Source organism: Pongo pygmaeus, chromosome 9, assembly GCF_028885625.2.
Source record: "Pongo pygmaeus isolate AG05252 chromosome 9, NHGRI_mPonPyg2-v2.0_pri, whole genome shotgun sequence".
NCBI classification, from domain to species: domain Eukaryota; kingdom Metazoa; phylum Chordata; class Mammalia; order Primates; family Hominidae; genus Pongo; species Pongo pygmaeus.
The window spans coordinates 77064873-77084898 of NC_072382.2; the positions used below are offsets into that span (position 1 = coordinate 77064873).

General features: G+C 42.0%; 1 protein-coding gene across 3 annotated transcripts in view; it reads left to right on the plus strand.

Annotated features, from left to right (window-relative positions):
• Positions 1-18695, plus strand: part of UVRAG (UV radiation resistance associated) — a 330142-nt gene extending 311447 nt beyond the window's left edge. For 2 of the 3 annotated variants that reach the window (XM_054439837.1, XM_063672094.1), the window contains exon 15: positions 16754-18695. In XM_054439837.1, coding sequence (XP_054295812.1) covers positions 16754-17456 — 703 coding nt within the window. In that variant the 3' untranslated portion in view covers positions 17457-18695. Of the gene's footprint in view, positions 1-11706; positions 11785-16753 lie in introns of all 3 variants that reach the window. The other variant, XM_063672095.1, reaches the window with a different exon arrangement.
• The last annotated feature ends 1331 nt before the right edge of the window (positions 18696-20026 follow it).

The window sequence follows — 20026 nt, forward strand, 5'->3', positions numbered from 1 at the left end:
ATTTTTTATCCTAAGTTTAATTTTTCCTGATTATAGAGCTTAAACTATGTAACACCTTCATGCAAGATAGTATAACGTAGAGGAAGGAGCACTAGATTTGGGAATCAGAAAATATGGATTCCAGTTTCAGTGCTATGACTTAATTTTCATAAGTTGTTTTTGAGTATCGGTTGTTTTGTTTTGTTTTGTTTTGTTGAGATAGAGTCTCACTCTGTCACTCAGGCTGGAGTGCAGTGGCTCGATCTCAGCTCATTGCAACCCCCGTCTCCCAGGTTCAAGCAATTCTCTTGCCTCAGCCTCCCCAGTAGCTGGGATTATAGGCACGCACCACCACACCCAGCTAATTTTTGTATTTTTAGTAGAGACGGGGTTTCACCATGTTGGCCAGGCTGGTCTCGAACTCCTGACCTCGTGATCTACCCGCCTTGGCCTCCCAAAGTGCTGGGATTACAGGCATGAGCCACTGCGCCCAGCTGAGTATCAGTTCTTTAAATGGAGTTAATACCACCAGTTATTGGGAAACTATTTCCCAAGCTTAGTTTTTGTAGGCCGAATGAGATAATGTTCATCAAAGTGGTTTATAAACTAAAATGAACTGTGCAAAGTATTATTAAGTATTGTTTTTGCATTTGACAATTCATTATCTGTTCTGCGTATAGCATTGTTCGGGAGACAAAGAAAGATTCAAAAGTGTAAGATTTTCCCTGCCGTTGCTTAGTTGACAGTTCTTTAGTTTATAATCTAAATTATTAGATAAGACAAATATTTTGAAGGACATCACTTGCAAGAATATTCCTATACATTGTTCACTCTCGCTGTCATGTGGGACTTACAACCTGAGGCCCATCATTAGTGTGTAGTCTGCTACAATGATAGAGGGCAACGTTGGGCCGACTCATTTTGTTTTAGGGCCAAGCAAGCCATTTTTAAAGAGACAGAATCAATCTCAGTGACCTTAGTAAGGATAGAGCACTGAGAAGTATCCTTGGCTGTTCGACAGCATGCTAGAATATTTCTCCAGAGTACTTGAGTGTTTAATGAACAACACCAGTGTTTAATGTTGGGAGAAGTAACTAGTGGCTTTATGTGAAGCCATCTCATTTTCGTGGTAAAATCTCTAGATAGTCCTTCTGCTGACCTGTTTCTAATGTAGTCTTCCATTCCTTTTGGAAAACAGAATCAAGCTATAGCTTTAAATAAAAGTATTAGAAGAAGAAAATACCTAAGAACTTTGACACATTTTAGGAAAATGTTTTTTCAGTAAACTGAGAATAATGAAAATTTAGAATAAGTGAGCCAATCTACTTCCCTTAAAATCGAGTAATGATATGGTAGTTCTGCTTTTACACCGAACCACTTACTCTTGAAAATGAGGCAGTATCCAGTATTTAAATCTTTACAAAGCCTCACTTTTTAGAAACAGATCTACTCTCTTCCTTTCTGTCCATCATCCTTATGCTGAATTCAGAACTGAAATCTGGCAGATGACCCTCTAGGGAAGTGAAAAACATGTTGTCTAGCTGACGTTGGTTTTTAAATTTAGATCAAATAACATTGTCTTTGAAGTCTCAAGAGTCCTCCTTAAGGTAGCTGTATCAGATAGGCTTGCCTTTGAGAGCATTTCTTGCAGGCCGGCACCCCTAATAAGAAAAGTTAAGCCTAGTCAAAAATAAGTGAAAAAGAAAGTTTTATTGGAGTTATTTTCTCTAAGATAGCTGTTTCAGAAGAACCTTGATGAGTCACCTCCTTGCCTCTAGACAGGAACACACAAGGCATATGGGTATCTGTAGTATTTTAAAAGACCTTAGGGGACCAGGCTTCTTCCATAACTCATTCCAGAGTTTAAACACCCTCACTTCAGGAAATTCTTCCCTATATTTAACTTACAGGCCCCCTCCTGCGGTTAACACCCATTTCCACTTTTTTCTGCCTCCAGTCAGGATGGAGAACAGCTGGCCAACATCCTTTGTGCACTAACCCTCCACTGGCGACAGAAAGGCACTTGGGTATCCTGGCACCGCCTCTCCCCAACTCCAGCAGCCAAGTCTCTGAACCAAATTGAGATCTCTTTTCCCATTGTTTTTACTTGGGTCTTCTTTATTTCTATTTACTCCTTTTGATTATAAAATAGTATGTGCTCAATGAATAAAATTTGGAAGTTGTAGAAATATACAGAAGGGAAACAATAGCCCCATATTTCAGGCACAAAAAAATCACTATTGTATTAGTTTTCCTTGTATTTCTTTTCTAATCCAGATCTTACCATCTGTACCAACACTTTTCAATAGAAATATAATATGAGCCATACATATAAATTTAAATATTCTGGCAGTCACATTTTTAAAAAGCTAAAAATAAACAGGTAAGCTAATTTTAATAATATATTTTATTTAATTCAAATAAAATCTAAGTTATATATCCAAAATATCTTGTAGACATGTAATCAACATTTTAAAGATTACTAATAAATATTTTACATTCTCTTTTTTCCTACTAAGCCTTCTAAATCCAGTTTACACTTACAGCACACCTCAAGTCAGACTAACCACATTTCAAGTTCCAGCAACCAGTTCCTAGTGGTTATGGTGGACAGCACAGTCCTTACAGCTTTTTTGTATAACGTAATTTCTTAAGTATTTTATCAATGCCCTTTAAAACTTCTTAGCATCATTTTTAATGGCTACATGGTATTTCATCATTTAGATTTACTATAACAATATATTGAGGCAGTTCTGTTTTTCTCAACACATTGCCAAAAAGCATCACCTAAATCTTTCCTTTTGCACACAACTAATTAAATTCATTTATACATAAAACAAGTATATTCACTGAATATCTGTGTGCTCTGTACTAAGTTATATTGGAAAGCAGAAGAGTGGGTTTCCAGAAATAAAGACTAGATCCCTCCCATATGCTGTTTACAAGTCTTGGCTCCACAGTTGGACTGCACGCAAATACCGTATTTTATTCTGCCTTAAATGCCCTTCCCTTCATTTCTTGCTCTACCCCGCCCCCAACACACACGTACACTGCCTGGTTAGCTTCCACTTATCCTTCAAGGTGCCAATCAGATATAACCTCCTCTGATGAGTCTTCCCACTGATTACTGATTCCCTTCTTCATTGTAATATACAAAGTGTGTATTGTATTCAAAGCACCATGGTGTTCTGGTTATTGGTTTACTCTCTGTCTTCTCTACTAGAATGGGAACTCTTTAATGATAGGAATCTTATTTTATACATCTCTTTATTTCCAGAGCCTCGAAACTGTCAGGCAATGAAAGTGGATTTCAGTAATGTCTGAAATATGTGTTGAAAATGCAAGTGATCACATTAAGCATCAGTTGGATGGTAAAATAATAAGTACTACCTTCAGAGTTCAAAGAGATCACTTAGATTGGCATGGTTAAAGAAGACAGAATGAAGGAGTTAAAGAAATAAGTTAAAGAATGAATGAGGGCCGGGCACGGTGGCTCACGCCTATAATCCCAGCACTTTGGGAGGCCGAGGTGGGTGGATCACCTGAGGTCAGGAGTTCGAGACCAGCTGACCAACATGGTGAAAACCCGTCTCTATTAATACAAAAAATTAGCCAGGCGTGGTGGCACACACCTGTAATCCAAGCTACTTGAATCGCTTGAACCCAGGAGGTAGAGGTTGCAGTGAGCCGAGACTGTGCCATTGCACTCCAGCCTGGGCAACAAGAGCAAAACTCCGTCTCAAAAAAAGATGAATGAATGAGGCCTGGTGTGGTGGCTCACACCTGTAATCCCAGCACTTTGGGAGGCCAAGGTGGGCGGATCACTTGAGGTCAGGAGTTCAAGACCAGCTTGACCAACATGGCGAAACCCCAACTGTACTAAAAATACAAAAATTAGCCGGACGTGGTAGTGTGTGCCTGTAATCCCAGCTACTCGGGAGGCTGAGGCACAAGAATCACTTGAACATGGGAGGCAGAGGTTGCAGTGACCCAAGATTGCACCACTGCACTCAAGCCTGGGCAAAAAGAGCGAGACTCCATCTCAAAAAAAAAAAAAAAAAGAGGACTTGAATTGGGTTTTAGAAGATGGGCATACTTAAATGAATCGAAGAGGGAATTAGTACAAAAGCCACTGAGATAGGCACACTAAAAAAGCAGTGCTTTTCAGTAGGCATTCATTAGCACTGGGGTCCCCACCCCTCAGCCATGTAGTCCATGTCCTGTTAGGAACCAGGCCTCACAGCGGGAGGTGAGTAGAGGGCGAGCTGGTGTTATCCCTGAGCTCCGCCTCCTGTCAGATCAGCAGCAGCGTTAGATTCTCATAGAAGCGCAAACCCTACTGTGAACTGCTCATGCGGGGGATCTAGGTTGTGTGCTCCTTGTGAGAAGCTAATGCCTGATAATCTGAGATGGAATAGTTTCATCCTGAAACCAGCCCCCTGCCCACGGCCCATGGAAAAATTGTCTTCCATGAAACCGGTCCCTGGTACCAAAAAGGTTGGGGGCCACTGCTTTAGCATATGTGGATAAGTGTCAGTAAATAAGTATCCTTCTGGATCGAATGCACTGTACTAAGTTTCAAGAAGGCTTAGCAATATGGTCTTTGCCCATCAAAAGCTGGTAAGTGTCGGCAACATTAGAAATGAGCACTGGCTGTTTCAGTATGACCTTGGGTGCCAGGCATGGGAGGTGTTTTTTGTTTGTTTGTTTGTTTTGAGACAGTGTCTCGCTCTGTTGCTCAGGCTGGAGTGCAGTGGCGCCATCATAGCTCACTGCAACCTCGAACTCCTGGGCCCAAGTGATTCCCCCCACCTCTGCCTCCCAAAGTGCTGGGACTGCAGGCATGAGCCACCCCGCCCAGCTGTGACCTTTGGGTTTAAGCTCGATTTAGATATAATTCCCTGTGTTTTGTTTTGTTTTGTTTTGTTTTGTTTTAGCCTCTGAATCCATCTGAGGAAATGCCTTGTGTTTTAATTTTAGAATTTAAATATCATTTTATATGATGTTTATTCTATAATTCTTCTCTTAATGGATAGCAATGTATAATAATAGTTAATATCATTATAGCTAATATCAAGTGACTATTACTGCAAACCAGGCACTCTTCCAAAGCACTTTGAACATAGTATTCAGTTAACTCATTTAATCCTCACACAGCCCTGTGAATTAGAACCTACTAACCTCTCCCATCTTAGAAATAAGGAAACTGAGGAACTGAGGGGTTAAATAACTTAGTGTGACACAGCCATCAAGTGGAAGAGCTAAGATTTGAGCCCAGGCAGAGCAGTTTTAGAAGTCCTGCTTTAACCATTACATGGACAACCTCTCCTATAACTATGTTAAGAATAAAGTATTTTACACAAGGGATCATTTAGCATCTGGTGATTTCAGAAGAGGAATCTTGTTATTACAGCCTTCTCCTGGTTTTCTTCATTCCTCTCTGAATGCTCCTTCTTATCTCATTTGGAGTCTCCTCTTCCTCTACCTCATCACGAAAAGCTGGAGCTCCTAAAGGCTCAGTCCTAGGCCCTTTTTTCTCTCACTTTATTCTAAGTGGAGATAAGTTCCTATATCAGAAATTGCCTCCTGTACATTTTCACAGCACATTCTAAGTGCCCATGCGTTTTTCTACCAGTCTTCCATCCCAGTCACGATAAGCTCTTTGCTTTCTGCAAATGAAACCACGTTTCATTCTTTTACACTAGCCAGGAAGCCAGGCAAAAACCTTGGTTCCTCCTTTTCTTCCTCACCCTTATATCCAACTCTGGCAACTCCTGCCAATTTCTCCTGCTATTTCTATTTGTCTATGTCTGTACATTTCCTTTCTGATCCACGCCTCCATTACCTTTCACCTGTACTACTGCACAGCCTGCAGTCTCCCACCATTCACTCTGGGCCCCTCCATTCTGCTCTCCTACTGCAGCCAGAGTGCACTTTCCAAAGTATAAATGTCTCTCTCTCTCTCTCTTTCCACCTCTGACACACACACACTCACTCTCACACTCTGTCTCGCTCTCTCTCTCTCCTTTGCCTGAAAGTTCTAAACATGGCTTGTGGCTTCTGCATGGTCCAGACTTTGTTTTCCTCCTCAGTTTTATCTTCTACCATAGAACTCTTCACTCATTGACCTTTTGGGTCCTCAAACATTGTTATCTTTCTTGACAAAAGGTCTTAGCAAATGCTGTTCCTGCTACCTGGAAGATACTTTCCCCACCAACCCATTCTTTACCTGGTAAAGAACTCTACTAGCCCGTCTAATCTTGGCCTTTTCTGTCTGGGTCAGATCTCTGCTACAAGCTCTTTGAGCCCGTGTCCTCTACTGCATAGCATGGGTCAGAGGTGGTTGTTTGACATTGATGTATGTGATTCTGTGATACTTGTCTGTCCTCTCTCACTAGACAATAAATTCCATGAAAACATGAACCATGGCTTTTTTCCAATTATTATAGCCCCAGAGTCTAGTGCAGCGCCTAGTGTATAGTAGATACTCAATATGTATTTGAATAAGGGGGTAAATCAATTAATTTGTTGTATACTCTGCCTCCTTTAGGAGTATAGGGGACTACAAAAGATAAGGTTACCAAGATGTCATCTCTAGAGTCCCAGTCTCTTACTAAACAGTAATTAAATGGCGGTAAATTGTAACTCAAGCACTTCTGCCCAAGGCCTCCAGCATCTCTGAAAATGGTGGCAGAGCTATCCATTTTTCTTTTAAAATAACAAACAACTAAACCCTCACAGTTTGGTTCATGTGAGAGTTTATTAGAGAGCTGATGGTAGGTCAGTGTTAGGAGTATCTTTCAAAGACTTCATCTCACAGATTCTGTCATTGGCCCTGGGAGTCTAACGCATCCTTTAGCTCCCTTCCAAGTCTAGTTTTTAAACTCTGAAAGCATTCTCTGACCAGGGTTTTAATTTCCCTATCGAGTTCCTTCTGGGGGCTGGGTTCTGTGAGATTGTTGTTCCTCTGGTTTCCCTGGCAAAGGTAGAGGGTTTTTTTTTCATTTTTTTCCCTGGTTTTCAGCATAAACGATTTATTATTCCCAAGTCTCAAGTGTTGTCCAGATACTCCTAGGGGTCCCCAGGTATCATTCCTGGCATCTCTTTCCTGTTCTTTCCATGTTCTCGTGTAGGATGTTACTTAAGCGCTATATAAATGACATCAAGATGGGCTATGTCTGTTTCTACAGACCATTTTACAGTCCTCATAATGTTGGTTGCCTGACTGTGATTTTACTACATTAATTTGTATGATGATTTCTTAAAGTGAAAGCTGATGAGTGAAGTGGTTGACTTGACCCCTCCCAGGACCTCTGTTTGTCTCCCTGGAGGATCACTGTGTATTCCCTGATCCCGTGGAGCTCAGCCTGAGCTGGCCTCCAGATGGGCTCTCGGCAATAGGCACCCCCTCGTCCTCTGTCCACTGGCCCAAGCTGGGCCATGGAGGCCTGATGGCCAAGACCTCACATCACAAAGCCTAGTGAACTGGATTTCTTCAGCTTGCTTATCTTGTCTTTTGCCTGTGGAACTTTCTCTTTCACCAATTCATCTTTCCATCACTACTCAGTTTAAATAAAATCCAAAGGCTGCCTTGTTCAGTTATACCTTTTTATACTCTGTTTTTATTTAGACAGACTTTGGTAGGGAACCTTCCAAGCGAAGCCCCGGGGGAAAAGTGACCATTGGCACAGATTTCAGCCTGTGCTTTTGGCCCAATATTGTTTCTATTTTTATTTTGTTTCGTGTTTTTGTTAACATCCAGGGCAAAGATTAAGTACTTACACTTATCTGGTAATGGTGAGAGGCCTTTGGATTGCTTGCCTGTGGTCTGGAGAATGCATGCTTAAAACTATTAACCCCCAGCTACCTCCTGGGAGATAAGATCTAGCTGTTAAATTTGGCTTTCCCTGAAGGAGGTTCTGAGCTCCTACTTGATCTGAGAGAGGGAAAGAAGAAGGATAAATCCCAACCTTTGCTGAATTTTGAAAAAAGGATAGTAGCTTAATTTACGAAGGTTGTTTTTTTGAAAAAAGTAACTTTATGTCATAATTTCTTAGCTGCCAAAAGACGTAATTCTACCTCAGCTTTGCGTTGGCAACCTGCTTTTGGCACTCTGTGCAAGCCTGTCGTTGCTCTGCATTATTTAAGCAGTAATCTTTAAGAAGGTGAGAAACTATTATTGCTTTTTAACACAGTTGACATGATATTGGCGCAGAGTAGTACCTAGAGCTTCAAACATTTCTAGTGGCCGTAAACCAACTTAAACACCTCCATGTAGAGGTCTCACTGCCATGAGGTCATAGATTGCTACAAGGGGGGAGAAAGAAGAAGATCAAATGTTGTTTAAAAGTTTTTTTTTCTTTTTAAATATTCTTATTCCACTGAGTTGTAGCTGTAGATTTTGGCCGGGAGCCAGACAATCAAGATTTAGTATTTTGACCAGCTGTGATCTAGTAATGTCCCTCAGAGGAAACATTTTGTAGGGAGGGAAAGACACATATTTGAGACTGTGAGTTGTACTCTGTCCTCATACCTTACAGTGTGGGACCTGGTTGTAGACAGATAAAACAAGTACAAGTGAATCTGAAAGAGAATTAGGAAAAAAAAAGTGTTTCAAATTGTTAAAGCCTCACCCCAGCTTCAAGAACTCTCTTGATGTGGTAAATCTTTACATGCTTTCTTTATTTCATTTTTCCCATAAGTTTCCACATTTACATCAGTTCGTGGCAGAATTTATTTCTGCTCATAGCTGATGCTTAGAATGCCTAACAGTATAATAAGTCTTAGAAAGTCAAAAGAGCAACACAAACTTAATGTAGGCAGGAAGAGAGGAGAAGGAAAATATACCAATCCACTTAACCTAAAAATTATTCTCATTCTCACCCCATCCTCAAATAGAAGTAGAGATCAAATGTAGATGTTTTGGTGACAAGAAAAAACTTAAGATCCTAGGGACGGGGAGAGAGAAGGAAATTAACAATTAGGTAGACCGGCTTGGTTAAATCACATCTTTCTACCTAGTGGCTTCATGACCTTGGTCAAGTTACCTAACCTCTGTGCTTCAGTTTCTTCATCTGTAAAATGAGGATGATGTTCGTAATACTTCATAGAGATGTCATAAGGATTAAATGAGACCATGTATAAAGCTGTTAACAGAGTGCTTAATCCATAGCACTTTATAAATTTTAGTTGCCGTTTTATTATTATTAATAATTTATTGGGTACTTATTCATTGTACTAGGAATTTTACTTGTATATCTCATTTAATCCTTACTGCAGTAACTATTGGTAGCTATAACCATTTTACAGAAGAGGAAACCTAGGTTGGGAGCAGTGAAGTGCATCATCAGTGTCTCGTGTTTCCTAACAATGGAGCTACATGTGGAGCTCTGGAATATTACCTATGGGAGATGTGGAAATGGGAATCACATTTTGGACTGGTGCTTTCTTAACTTGTTTTCTCTTTCCCAATCTCTTTTCTGTAAAAGGAGGCTATAGCTTCAGGCAGTAAAAGCAAGAGGAAGAGCAGAGGGAAATGATGGGGCAAGGATGGTGGAGTAGAGGAAACTGGGCTCTACCAGTTCCTGGGTTGGCTTCATGGCAAGGTATTTGTATGGCAAGATATTTATATAATGATTATAAAAGTGCTGAATATGGTCTTCTTCATTTTGGTCAGAGAAATAGAGAATTTCTTCCTCTTAAAAAAATTATCTCTTCCTGAAGCTAAATTCAGGCAGAACAAGGATGCATCAGGGGTTTGGGGACAATTGGAATGTACCTCAAAGGATTCTGGGAAGTTCTTCTAGTCCCTAAGCAGTAGGTAGGTCATGAAAACAGGAATTTTGAGCATTTTGACTTTATTCAAAGCTTTCCCCACCTCATGTCCCCAAGAAAAAAAGAAAAAAACCTAAGATTGTGTTTCACATTGAACAGATTAAATCTGTTGATTGATTTGGGTCTTTTTCTCCAAATCTCTTTTATACGTTTTTTTTCTTTTTTTCTTTTCTTTTTTTTTTTTTTTTTTTTTTTGAGATGGAGTCTCACTCTGTTGCCCAGGCTGGAGTGCAGTACTGCAATCTCGGTTCACTGCAACCTCCACCTCCTGGGTTCAAGAGATTCTCCTGCTCTCCTGCCTCAGCCTCCCATGCAGCTGGGATTACAGGTGCCCACCACTACGCCAGGCTAATTTTTGTATTTTTAGTAGAGATGGGGTTTTGCCACATTGGTCAGGCTGATCTCGAACTCCTGACCTCAGATGATCCACCCACCTTGGCCTCCCAAAGTGCTGGGATTACAGGCATAAGTCACTACGCCCGGCCCTTTTTTTTTTTTTTTTTTTTGGTGGTGGAGGGGGGGGTCTTACCTTCATCCAAGCTGGAATGCAGTAGCATGATCATAGCTCACTGCAAGCTCAACCTCCGGGGCTCAAGTGATTCTCCCACCTCAGCCTCCCAAAGTGCTGGGACTACAGACATAAGCCACCACGCCCAGCACTGTACTTCTTTATTTCCTTCTTGTAGCTAGCTCCCTGATGTACAGAAGTGGAGGTGTGGGAAGGTAGGTGGCAGGAGTTTTGTTTGTTCCTGCTTGAAACAGTATGCTGTATAAGAGAAACAGTAAAGGGAAGGAGATCTAGATTCCAGTCCTTCTTCTACCTATTACCCTGTGTTCCTGTGCAAGACATGAATATGTCTGGGTCTCAGTTGCGCCTTCTGTAAAATGAGAATAATACTTGGAATTTGAAGCCTACTGAAATGAATCATAATGACAGCAACCACAATTACAACTACTACTGACACTAGTGTCTATGCCAGGCATCCTGCCAACGATTTTAACCACATTATTTTATTTATTACTTACTGTAGTCGATCTGTTTTATAAATAGTCATTAAATATGCCAACAGTCATATAACTCAGGGGTGCCCAACCCCCGGGCTACAGACTTTTACCCGTCTGTGGCCTGTTAAGAACCAGGCTGCACAGCAGGAGGCGATGGGGGGTGAGCGAGCATTACCCCCTGAGCTCCGCCTCCCATCAGATCAGCCATGGTATTAGACTCTCATAGGAGCATGAATCCTGTTGTGAATTGTACATGTGAGGGATCTAGGTTGTGTGCTCCTTATGAGAATCTAACTAACGCCTGATGATCTGAGGTGGAAGTTTCATATCCCCGCCCCCAAATCCATAAGAAAATTGTCTTCCACAAAACGAGTACCTGGTGCCAAAAAGATTGAGGACCACTGATATAACTAATAAACGAATGTGACCTTAAGTTGTAACTCCATATAGGTGGGATCATAGTGGCAGAGCTAAGAGTAGAATCCAGGTCTTTGAACAGTCCTTCATGTCGCCACTGTCTCTAGAGCTGAAGAGATAAGAAAAGATAGTTGATTGCAATATATAAGGACTCACAGAATGAGAAACAAATTAATCATCTTAATTTAGAGAGCTCAGAGAAAACTTGATCCGAGGAAGCCAAACTGAAGCTAGACTGTCCTTGACATCTAAACTCCAGGCCACTTGGCTTCTCCCTCATCGTGCCATTGTTTGTGACCCCAGGAAATACTTTTTTACTTATGGCAAAAGGTTTATTAAGTAATTAACAGTCCCTGGTGTGGTTCAGTTATTCAACAAGCTACACTGTGTTTCACTAAACCATAGCCTAGTAAATTTGCAATTATGATATCTTTGGGTTGTTGTTTTTTAATAAATTCCTTTTAATAGCAGCATTAAACCCCAGATGTCATGTTTCCAGTTTGGAGCTAAGCCCAGCTGGAAGAGACAGCCACTTATGGGAACTGGCTGGTGAGGAGAATGTGTGCAGTGAACTGGTAGACTCGGTCCAGTTGCTTGAACCTCAGGCTCTGCACCCGCAATTCTAGTGCCTCCGAACACACGGGGCCCCTTGGTGGGAGCAGAGAATAAAGAAAAGCTACTGTGTTTCCTAATATGTCCACTCCTCCCAAAACACACACATTTTTGCTTTTGGTTGTCTAAGGGTAGAGGCTCCCTGTAAGTTTTTCATCACAATATAAATAATGTACTAATTGCATATGATGAGTAGATTGTCAACAGCCTTTAAAAATTGGTCATATAATTAGTAAATCTGTGAGTTTCAACCTGTTCATCTAGATGAAATAGTCATGAAGCCAGACTGTAATCAGAGAATCTTGAAACCTCCTGAATATTCTGTTTTGAACTATTATTTGCCTTTTTAATTCCTACCTTTCTCTCTTTAGGCAAGAGTAGAGATAAAAATACTGTTTTATTTCCTTACCTTATACTAAAATATGAATGAAGGGTCTTTCTGAAAACCTGCCATTAAATATAAAATCAAAATTATTTTATTAAAAATCTATGCATTATATTTTTATACGAGATGCTCACAGCAGTTTGTTTTTTAATAGTAAAGGTTCAGAAACATCCTAAATCTACAAAAGTAAGGGAATAATTAAGTAAATTATGATAGTCCATTCAGTGAAGCAGCCATTTAGAATTCTGCTTACCAGGAGGTTTTAATAGCATCCAACAGCAGGATGTAGCATTCTGTATATACCAGAAACACAGCTTTAGTATTTCTTTCTTGTTTCCTTTTTTTTTTTTTTTTTTTTTTGAGACAGGGTCTTGCTGTGTTGCCCAGGCTAAAGTGCAGTGGCGTGATCACAGCTCACTGCAACCCAGGCTCACGCAGTCCTCCCACCTCAGCCCACAGTTGCTGGGACTACAGGCGCTCACCACCATACCCAGCTAATTTTTTAATTTTTTGTAGAGACAGGGTCTCCCTATGTGGCCCAGGCTGGTCCCAAACTCCTGGGTTCAAGCAGTCCTCCCACCTTGGCCTCCCAAAGTGCTGGGATCACAGGTGTGAGCCGCCACACCTGGCCCATAGGGTTTCTTTAAAAATTAAACACACATATTTAAAATCAAAGTCTGAAAGGAAAATACCCAAAATTAATAGCAGTTATTTGATGGGTAATAGACTTGTGAGTTTTTTTTTTAATATAGTTAACATATTTTTAGTTTTCTGTAAAACTATTGTAATAATTAAAAATACATGTGTGTTTAATGTTATCATTTGATACTTCAACTGTTTGGAGCTTGGCTATCTTAAAAATCTGGAATGTAGCTGGGATCCTGGAAGTAATAAAAAAATCAATTCTCAACAGCTAAAACTAATGTTACCAAACTCATATAATAAATACAGCATATTATGCCCAGGACAGCTCCTGGCCTGCCACGCAAATCCTGTTTACTCGTACTTTGCACACAATTTTCAGGACATCTGCTTTACAAGAACACAGCAAACTAAGAAAAGGGTATAGTAGCCACTGCGGGCAGGGGCACTGACTCAACCACCCCCAGCACCAGAGGGGACTCAAAGAACCCGTGCCAGACTTACCTCCAGACCTGCGTCCTACAGAACAGATGCCATTGAACATCCTGTAGTCCCCTTATTGTGTCATCGCTCAGTAATGTTCATATCAGTGGCCCAGAGGCATCGAGAAAATGCCTTTTCTTGTTCAACTTTTTTAAGATGGTAAGAAAAGCTGTAATAAAAATTTTTGAAAGGTTTAATCTCATAGAACTAAAAATGGAGGGAAAAAATGTAGTGATAAAAAGGTAAACCTTAGATATGTAGACTTCTTTATTATCTCTCCAAAAATAACTAATTTACTTACCATTCTTAAGAGAGAACATTTTGGCTGGGACCTGTGGCTCTCACCTGTAATCCCAATATTTTGGGATGCCAAGGCAAGAGGATCACTTGAGCCCAGGAGTTTGAGACCAGTGTGTGCAAGATGATGAGATCCTGTCTCTAAAAAAAAATAAAAAATAAAAAACATGAGCCGGGCATGGTGGCACACACCTGTAGTCCCAGCTACTTGGGAGACTGAGGTGGGAGGATCCCTTAAGGCCAGGAGTTGAGGCTGCAGTGAGCTGTGATCACACCAGTATACTCTAGCCTGAGCAACAGAGTGAGACTTTGTCTCTAAAAAAAATTTTTTTTTAATTAAAAAATAAAAAGAGAGAGAACCTTTTACTGGTACTTGGATTTTCCAGTTTGAATCTGATACTACCATTACCTGAGTTTTCATACAAATCCAAGGGAACTGGAGAAGAATGTCACAAAATCAGTATGTTAGAAAATACCAAAGTTCCCACCTCTCAAAGCCTTGGAGTCTATCCATGAAAAGAGGAATAACATACCATCTTAGAGTTTGTGGGCAAATGAGAAGGCATTTAGCTTGATGTGTACTATGTCTTTGGCACTTAGCAAATGTTACTTGAATTTGAATGTCATGTTCTCATGTAGGACACAATAGATAGGATGGGCTCTGGAGTCAGACAGAATCTAGTTCAGATGTGGTTCTTCAGTCTTGAACAAACCACATGACCCACCACCTGCCTGTCTTCCTCACAGGACACTCGAGGGCTCTGTGTGGGGAGCGCGTCTTCCACGGGGCTCAGAACATTGTTGACAGTCGGGAAAATGGTCATTCCCTTCACATTGTAGTTGGCGAGGTGGGGCAGTGGGGGTTGTCACACCTCATTACTTTTCTGTTGTACAAAGTTGAGAACTTTTAGAGCGTCTCAAAATCAATGAGGGCTACAAACACCCCGTTCCTCTTGTGCGGCAAGCACTGCTGGGTGTGCCCCAGGCCTGTTTCTCATGCCCTGCCTTTTATCAGCCCGCTGGGAGCCCCACAGAGCAGCAGAGCAGGATGCCTGGGGTGGGGGTAGGGGTGGGAGGATGGCAGCACAGGGTCGCAGCATGAGGGGTTAAGCACCTGGCTCTAGCCACACACCAACAAGTCACCTTCAGTGTTCCAGGCTGTTTCACCTGGTGCTTCCACCCCTCGTGGGCTGGGCTGGCAAATGAAAGCTTGGCTTGTCTGTACAGAATAGACTGTCTGTAGACTGGCTGAGGTGGTGCTGATGTTCTCTTTTGGTTTGAGTACCTAGTCAGCCTGCAAGATCATTTAAAGAGAGACACTGTTAGCAAATGGTAGAGTAAAAACAACAAGGTTTGCAGAAATGTGTAGCTTATCCAATTATTGTGAGTTTTGGCAACATATTAACTATAAACCTAGATCGAGGCCAGCAGATTTTGCTCTGTTTTGTTTTGTTTTTCTTGAGAACTAAAAACTGTAATTTACTAGTCTACTTGCCTAGTTCTATATGCGCCCCAGTGACCACCCCTAATTATGAAATCTCTCCTGGCACCAGTACTCACAGCCAGGCAGAGAAGTCTGACGGACCCAAGAATTAGAAGCCGTGTGGTTGCCCCTTCCCAAGAATAACCCTTGCTTGGGTGTCTGAGACTGCAGGTATAATCCTGCATCAGAAACAGTCTGAGAGGAGAGAGAGCAGGGAGCTGGGGCCAGGGCTTGTGGCTGTCAAGTGGAAGAAACCCCCCAGATCTCTTTTCTTTTCTAGGGCACTTCTTGCTATTGTAATTTGAAAATGTATTATTTGAATAATGAGGGATGTCTTTCTCCTGCAGGACTGGTAGCTCCTTGGAGGAAGGGCCTACTCGTCTTGCATCTGTCTCCCTACCCCAAGGCCAGGCACATATGGGAACTATTTGTTGGGTGTGTGTAGTTTCAAGTTCTGCCTCTACCCCGCCTAGTGGTTGCCCTTCTGCAAGCCACTTAACCCTCTATGCGTGTTTCCTCATCTGAAGCACACAAGTCAAATGATCTGTGTGTGCCTCCCTCTGCCTCTGGACCCAATCCGTTCATATGGTTGTATTGAAGCTAGTTTCATCCACATACAAGAATGTCTAGAGCTAGCATAGTGTATAACATAGCCATCATTTCCAGGATGTAGATACTCTATTTCCATTAACTGATTATTATTTATTATTTTAGACTTTACCCTGCTTTCTCTATACGGTTTTTGTAAAGACTAAGTGAAATGATGTATAAGAAATTACTTCAGAAATTATAAAGTTTGTATAACTGAACAATGATTATTATTGCTGGCCCAAACATACCCTCCTGAGAAGAAACTCAGACCCAAAAGACAGCACTGCAGACCAAGTATTGTAAAACATATGTGTGGCTAGCCCCATCAAAGAATGTATTTCCCAAGTTAGTTTTTCATTTTAAAAAAAAAAAAGGAACCCCTCAAAAAATTTTTTTTAATTTTTAAAATGTAACCTTGACTCACTCTCTCTCTCTCTCTCTCTCTCTCTCTCTTTCTCTCTCTCTCTCTCTGCCAGTTCTCTAATGCAAGGTGGTTAGCATTTGGGTGTTGGCAAGGTTGTTAGTCATGAAGTCCTCGTCACTGCCTCACTGAGCATGGGCAAATCATGTAACTTCTCTGCCAGATGAGGATGCCTGCTTTTCTAAGCTAAAATAAGAATTGAATTGAATTCTAAAAACAAGAATAAGATTATGGGATAGCCCTTCAGAAATATGAAGTTAGTTACATCCTTCACATGTTTTTCTTGCTAGATCCAGCCTGTCCAGTTACTTCACCTCTTCCCCATAGGACAGGGTTTCTGTTCCCTGCCCTGCCTTGGGCCCTCTTCTCTAAATATATTGCAGTGTGTCTGTATCCTGCTGGAAGGAAGCTCCCAAAGTTGGACCCCCCACATACCTCATGTTGTTTTTTGCGTTGAGACACTGCAATAACTATTGTCTAAGATTGATTCTTATCTATTTTTATTAGCTCAGACCTAAGTATGCTGTTTCCTGTCTCTGGATCCAGAAGGCTTACACCGAGTTCTGAAGTCGAAAGTAACTTCTTGTTTTTGTTTCTCTTCTAGCGACAGACATCACACCTCCAGTGCAATCCCTGTTCCTAAGAGACAAAGCTCCATATTTGGGGGTGCAGATGTAGGCTTCTCTGGGGGGATCCCTTCACCAGACAAAGGACATCGAAAACGGGCCAGCTCTGAGAATGAGAGACTTCAGTACAAAACCCCTCCTCCCAGTTACAACTCAGCATTAGCCCAGCCTGTGACCACCGTCCCCTCCGTGGGAGAGACCGAGAGAAAGACAACATCTCTATCCTCCTCCTTGGATACCTCCTTGGACTTCTCCAAAGAAAACAAGAAAAAAGGAGAGGATCTAGTTGGCAGCTTAAACGGAGGCCATGCGAATGTGCACCCTAGCCGAGAACAAGGAGAAGCCCTCTCCGGGCACCGGGCCACAGTCAATGGCACTCTCCTACCCAGCGAGCAGGCCGGGCCCGCCAGTGTCCAGCTTCCAGGAGAGTTCCACCCAGTCTCAGAAGCTGAGCTCTGCTGTACTGTGGAGCAAGCAGAAGAAATCATCGGGCTGGAAGCCACAGGTTTCACCTCAGGCGATCAGCTAGAAGCATTTAACTGCATCCCAGTGGACAGTGCCGTGGCAGTAGAGTGTGACGAACAAGTTCTGGGAGAATTTGAAGAGTTCTCCCGAAGGATCTATGCACTGAATGAAAATGTATCCAGCTTCCGCCGGCCGCGCAGGAGTTCCGATAAGTGAAGTGAGCAGGTCAACAGTAGGACTGAGGCAGAAGCTCTGCCTAAAATGAAGTGAAAGCTGCACTTAACCCTTTGTAATAATGATGACACAAAATGAATATTAATGGAGGATATTCCTCGGAAAAACAGACTTTGGGAATGAAGGAGGGACTCAGGATCATTGTTACCAGTGGGCCAAAGTTAGATTTTGCTTTCAAGATTTGCTTTTCAGGCCTGATGATTTTAAAGCAAAAATCACCCTCTAGTTGAAAGAGCTTACAGCTCAAGTCACCTTTTAGCTGTTTGTCTGCTTTTTATTTACCCTTCTATGTTATCCTCAGAGGGAAGATGATAATATATAAATAATATAATGAACTCACCCTTAGTTTCTCATAAGCATTTGCCCTCACCATGGTTTATAAAACTTTGGGAAAACGGAATATTCAGAAATAGGTTTCCACCATGTACTGAAAGGTCTGTGGCCATCTGTGAGGTAGATGAAGAAGCAGCATAGTGGTCTCCTTACACCCAGGCCTGTCTGTCCCTCTTCCTGCCCCTGGGTACCACAGTCCACCTTTAGACCCTACTGTCACCCCATCTTCTCTGTGGATGGGCCATGTGTCCTGAAAACAGGACATCAGATTCACTGGTTCTGTAACCCAGTAGCTGTGACGTTCCGTCTCTTCTAACCAGCCATGGCCTTCCCCCTCCTCTGCCATACCCTTAATATGGCCCTCAGATTAGATGAAAAACTTGCTTCTGGTGGATCCCAAGGGACCCTCAAGGACCTCAAGGTTACAGCAGTCAGATGCCATCTCATCCCCTGTGGGGGCCAAAGTTTTTATGTGGGCAGATGCTGTGGTCAGGAACTAGGCATGCTTTCTGGCAATGCACTCACCAGACAAAAATCCCTTGATGTAAATCCCATGTTAATTTATTAAATTTCAGTCAGAAGGTCGGCATTTATATGACAGAATGTATGTAGAGAGTCAGGGTGTCTGGTAGGCAAACTGCAAGGCAGTTCAGATAGTTGGATTAAGAGGCTAGACGAGACATAGAATACTATTGGTATGTGTGCAATTTCATGAATATTAAGTTATGTTTCGAAGTCCAGTTGTCATTCCTGCATTCAGATTTCATTTGCTGTTGCTTTATACGTTATGTACCCAAGGACATTGCCTCAGGGTTGCAAACTCTTTAAAGGAAAATTTATCCATATATCCATGTATTATATAGAAGAATAAAAATTGAGTTTACTTCACCCGACCTGATTTTTTTTTCCCAGCTTGGAAATTCCTCTTGAACCTACATCTCCATATGTCACATCATGACAGGACTAGCCTGAGCAAAAGCCATGTCTATCTAAGCGGAGGCTGTTGACTTCATTCAGTTTACATATTGTATATAGCAACACAAACACTTGACAGGTATATACTCCAGTCGCCGCATTTGTCCTGCATAACAGCTTCACTCACAGGCCTCATTGTCACTTTATATTGTGTCCAGGCATTCCTGGGCTCAAGTTTAATGTATAGCTACATTGTTGTTTTCCATGTAGAGAACTCACAGGATGACTACATCACAAATAAACCCAACTCTAAGGCAGTTGAAAGCTTTAACTGGATCTGCAGAAGCCCATCTTCCTCCACATGAAGAGGTGGGGCTCCTTCACCTAGAGCAGGAGCTTCTCTGCAGTGTACTGTCTGTCGCTCATTTTAGAGTCAGTGCGGGTGGAGACAGCATCGTGGATATGCACGTGCTGCGGGGCCCTCCAGGGAAGTAACATTTACCAAAAAAAAAAAAGGTTCTGAAGGGCAGTGTTAGGATTACAGAATGGAAGGTCAACCCCGTGGGACTTATGATTGCCCCAGATGTGGGATAGACTTAAATATCACACCAAACTCAAAGTAGGTACACTGGGTTGCAGTGCATCCAGCCTGGCCCTGGCACCACCAAGGAGCAGGACTCCTCATGATTACAGTGTCCATCTCAGGCCCACACAACCATGAGAGCCTGGACTCTGGGGTCCACCCGTCAGTGCCCCCCACCGCTGTGCAGACTCCCTGGTTGATTCTGGGCTTATGGCTTTTCACCGCATGGCGGGGAGCCCTGCTCTTGAATGTCATCGGGCTGCTCAGAGCTGATTGCTAGGTGCCTACCCATTTGCCTCAACCCATACAGCTGATTGCTAGGTGCCTACCCATTTGCCTCAACCCATACAGCCCGGTGGTGATGCCTCAAAACACCACTTAGGTTTCGGTTCGTTTAGTTGGAGTTTGGGGTTTTCATTTGAACTTGTTTGATGTCTGCAGTTTCTGCCATGACCTGGGTAGAACCTATGGGATTACCCATCTCCTGGAATAACTGTTCGACGTTTTCCAAAGTTGTAGAGTTAGTTTGGCCTCTGTTTAAAGTGGCTGGGGCCAAAATATGGGATGAATTATTATCTCCTACTAACCTTTTAAATTAGTTTTGTAAATCACTAAGAAAATTAAGTTTGCTTGGAAGATATAAGTTGAATTGGAAACTCATTACTGTCTATCTCTGAACTGCTAAGAACCCTTTCAGTTTTCATACAGCTGAGACACTTTT